This window comes from Orycteropus afer, unplaced genomic scaffold (genome assembly GCF_000298275.1).
Source record: "Orycteropus afer afer isolate SDZICR_OR568_19922 unplaced genomic scaffold, OryAfe1.0 scaffold00275, whole genome shotgun sequence".
Classification (NCBI taxonomy): Eukaryota; Metazoa; Chordata; class Mammalia; order Tubulidentata; family Orycteropodidae; genus Orycteropus; species Orycteropus afer.
Window position 1 is genome coordinate 3,259,791 of NW_006921862.1, and position 4,136 is coordinate 3,263,926.

Below are 4,136 nucleotides of genomic sequence, written 5' to 3' on the forward strand. Positions count from 1 at the left end.
TTATCTCTCCCAAAAAAATTTTTTTAAAATAAGATAAAAAATAAGATCTGTTAGGAACAAAGTTAATTTAAATTAGGAAAAAATCCAAAACTTTAATACAATTCCCTACTGCCCACAGATTAATGTCCAAATTCAGAAAGGTGGCTTTCAACGCCTTCTAAGATCTAGCTTCATTTTTCAGTCAAGTCATCTTCCCTTCATCAACTTCATTCTCTCTGTACTCCAAAGGGACCATTCTTGCACCCATTGTCTCACAAGTTTTGATTTTATATCTTTACCTGTGTTCTTCTTTCTAATTGAATGCCTTTCCCCCATATTCTCCTCCTCGCCTTTTGAAATTGGTACATATTCTTCAAGACCCAGATCAGATGCCCCTCTGCAGTGACCTCAGTTGTTTCTGGATTCCTCCATGTGTCGAATGCACCTGTGTACACCATTTGCCATAAACTACCTTGTGTAAAGGCCTTTGGGCATATGGCTGATGGAGTTTATTATACCAGTCACTAATCTAAGAAAAGGCTACATATTATTTGTCTTGGGTAAATTCCCTATAATGCTTAGCACAGCACCTGGCATAATGCAGTCTTTCACTAAATGTTTGCTAAATTTAATTAACAGTAAACATTCAATGCATCAATAATACTCTTGAGTGAGAGACAGACCATGTATAGAATTGATTATTGCCTTTAGAGCTATTTATAATTCACCCACCCCTGCACTCACCCTCAATATTGCTGTTGGTACATGCCCTGAGCCATTTATGTGGCGGGGAACTGGCAACGTAATGTTGGATTTGGCTTACCTTTTTTCAGCTGTTGGAAATCTTGAACACAATCTACCATCACATGCCAGTCCTCAGACAGAAGGAGGAAAGTTTTCAGTTTATACTCGAAGCCATATCACAGATAACCAGCTTCCACACAGATGCAGTTGTTGCCAACATTTTGCAGAAGCCTCTGCCCTTTGACAGGTAGGTTCTAATTAAACTGGTCTCTTCTCACAGGAAAGGCCACTTCTGCAAGGCATTGAGGGAGGGTTTGTTGTTTCAGAAAAAGGCAGAAAATAAGGGTTGGAAACATCCTACCTTAATAATAATTTTTAAATTGATATTTGAATCACACACAATGATTCCCCAAGTGGTTTTCAGATCTACCCTCCATGGATAATACAATAAAACCTCAGAAAGCCAGAACCTGTGTAAGGCAGAAACCTGTCAGAGAAGGAAATCTCAAATATTTTGCACTAAAATGAGCGATAGAAAAGGGGTAAGACTGCACCCTGTCACAGGCAGAAGACTTGTGAGACCCAAAGAAACAAGGCGGTCTAACTGAGCTACAGCTCTCAATAAGATTCCTGTAGGAAAAAATACACCACAGGAATAAATGAGTATTGGGAAGTGACTGTTTACCTTCTTCTGGTTGCCCAGAATGAGCAGCTTCTGTCTTAGAAAACCTCAGTAACCCAAGACCAGGATACTGGGTTGTTAAATAAATCATCCTTATTATCCTCAAGCTTGCCAGTGTGTTCATCTGCCCTTTAAATCTGGATTAATCATATTGTGGTTTCAGAGTGAGTCAAATGGTAAAGCTCAATTTCCAAAGGCTTATGTTTCATCAACTTCCTGTCTTGCCACCCTAGGGACACAAAGGTACTGTGGAAGGCTCTGGCTGAGAACCCAGCCTCCAGTGGTAAACTCTTGCGAGCCTTAGTACACAAACTGGAGATTGGATTAGAAGATGACATGGTCACAATGGATGCAATTTCAGTGAGTTCAACAGCCCATCACATTCCTGGAATGGTACCCTATTCTATGATCTGTTCCTACCTGGGACTAGGTGAAGTAACATTAATCACACTCCATCCCCTCTCTTACCCTGATTTTAATCCAACTCCAGTTTGTATTAGACTAAAGGGTCGTTATGAGCCAGGTCTGACTCGACGGCACGTAACAACAACATGGTAATATGGCAGTGATTTTGTCTGTGGCTGGTCATTTTTAGAAGTAAAATTCTCAGCAGACCAAAGAAAATCTCTATATGTATATGTATTTCTAAATTAGTCTGCAAGATATCCAAAGCTCCCATTTTTTGTTGTGTCAACATTGGAAAGCATTGCAATTTATTTGACTGATGTCCTCTGGGGTTTGGAGTTGCCCAACATGGCAGTTCTGAGAAAGCAATACAGTCTGAGTTGAGAAATTTCCACAAAAATAACAACTCCCCTTGTTTATGTTTTTACCTTGAGCATGATCAACGTGGAGAGCAATTGTGTGGGGAAAAAAATAAACTTGGAGATCACACCAAGGGGAAGATGTCTTTAGAAGACAGGAGCCTGCTTAACCAGGTGGTCTTCTCTCCTCTCAGGTGGCCTGTGCCATGCATGAAGTGGTATCAACAGGCACCCCTGTCTCAAGCCTGTACCCAGAGCTATTCACCCTCCTCCTGAAGCTGATCAGCTGCTCACTGGGCCAAAATATGCCCACTGCTGCTGTAAGCTGGAGACGGAAGGTCATGAAGCAGGGAGAACTCCAGCAAGTCGCAGACCCCTGCAGGTAGATGGCCACACCAAGGGAGTCTTTCCAAATGCCCCGATCCTGGACTCCAGAAGGGGGGCTGTGGGTGTCAGGGCCTCTTCCCTCTGCTACAGCATAAAAAAATGTTATTAATTGCCACATAGTCTGCTATGACTCACAGCAACCCCATGTGTGCAGAGTAGAACAGGTGCAGAGGATTTTCAAGGCTGTGACCTGTCAGAAGCAGATCATCAGGCCTATCTTTCAAGGCATCTCTGGGTGGGTTCAAACCACTAACTTTTTGTCTAGTTGTCAAGTGCTTACCAGTTTACACCACCATGGACTCCAATGTGGCATCAGCTATTCATGAAGAAGTGAAACTAGTACTACTTCCCTTAAGACTTTGATACCAGCCCTTATAGTTTGTTTTTCCACTGAGCCAATACCCAGTAGAGTAACCCAGGACATTCAGTAATAGAAAGAATAAAATGATTCTGTTTTCTTCCCTAGAGAACTCACTGTATTTCCCTAAGTTTCTTTCATTGAGACCTTTCTATGAAAGTTGGATTTCTGTGATATTCAAGGGCACCAGAGAAAGAAGAAAAATAAAAATAAGTACCATAAGATTTTGCAAAAATGGCATGGGGCACATTCTCTTCTGACCTCCTCTAACTTCACAAGAGGGAGACAGCATCACCATCAACAGCCTAAGGCTTATTCTTATGAGGCCAGACATGCCACCACCCTCCAGCCTTTTTACCAACTCTGACACCAACCGTCCTTCCCATGGCACTCACGACTTCTCTGCTAGGACTGGTAATTCATTGCAATGACCACACAGAACTCACAGACAATAAAACTACGGGATTTATTAGGGAAGTAACAGGCTACAACTCAGGTTCAGGAACACTCTCAGCATATAGTTCTTCAGTCAGGACAGTCTCCTCTCTGCTATGTCCACAGGCATGTCTCTCTGGCCCTTGGCCTCCTGGCCTGACCTCTGCCCCACTTGGGCAAGTGTTAAAAAGCTCTTTTAGCTCTGTTGATAGGTATACCTACACTCACCCTACTCCACCAGTGAGCCTCCTGCTGAAAGGCACTCAGCTTTCTCACTCTGCAGGCTGGCAAGCCCACCGCTCTGTCTCATGCCTGTTGGTTCCTCTGCAGTAGTCTCAGCCAGCCATCTCTGCAGGTTGTCTCTGTCAAGGAGGTCCAGTGCAAGGATCTTGGATTCAAGGACAAACTCCACTTCACCTCCAGTTCTTCTCGCTCTCTCTCTCTTACTCTCTGTCTCTGTCTCTCTTTAATTTTTATTGTGATTTGGATAAAAGTTTACAGAGCAAATTTGTTTTCTTTTTTTTTACTTATTTTTATTGTGATCTGTGTGAAAGTTTACAGAACAAATTCATGCACATTTCGTTTCATGACATTGACTACAATTCCCCACAATGTAACAGCTCTCTTCCCAATTCCTCCCTGTATTTACCTCTTCCCTGTGTCCTTCCCTCCCATGCACTCCTGCCCCTCAAGCTATTTCCCTGTGCAAACACTGCCCTTCTGTTCTCCCATGACTGATCGCTCCAAGAAGGTATCCACCTGATGTAATTGTTGATTCACCTCATAT

At 42.7% G+C, this 4,136-nt stretch overlaps 1 protein-coding gene across 1 annotated transcript in view; it reads left to right on the forward strand.

Moving 5' to 3' along the window:
- Window positions 1–4,136, forward strand: part of MROH2B (maestro heat like repeat family member 2B) — a 137,672-nt gene that overhangs the window by 122,848 nt on the left and 10,688 nt on the right. Inside the window, exons 26-28 of the mRNA XM_007950534.1 lie at window positions 813–970; window positions 1,639–1,765; window positions 2,364–2,551. Coding sequence (XP_007948725.1) covers window positions 813–970; window positions 1,639–1,765; window positions 2,364–2,551 — 473 coding nt within the window. The remainder of the gene's footprint in view (window positions 1–812; window positions 971–1,638; window positions 1,766–2,363; window positions 2,552–4,136) is intronic.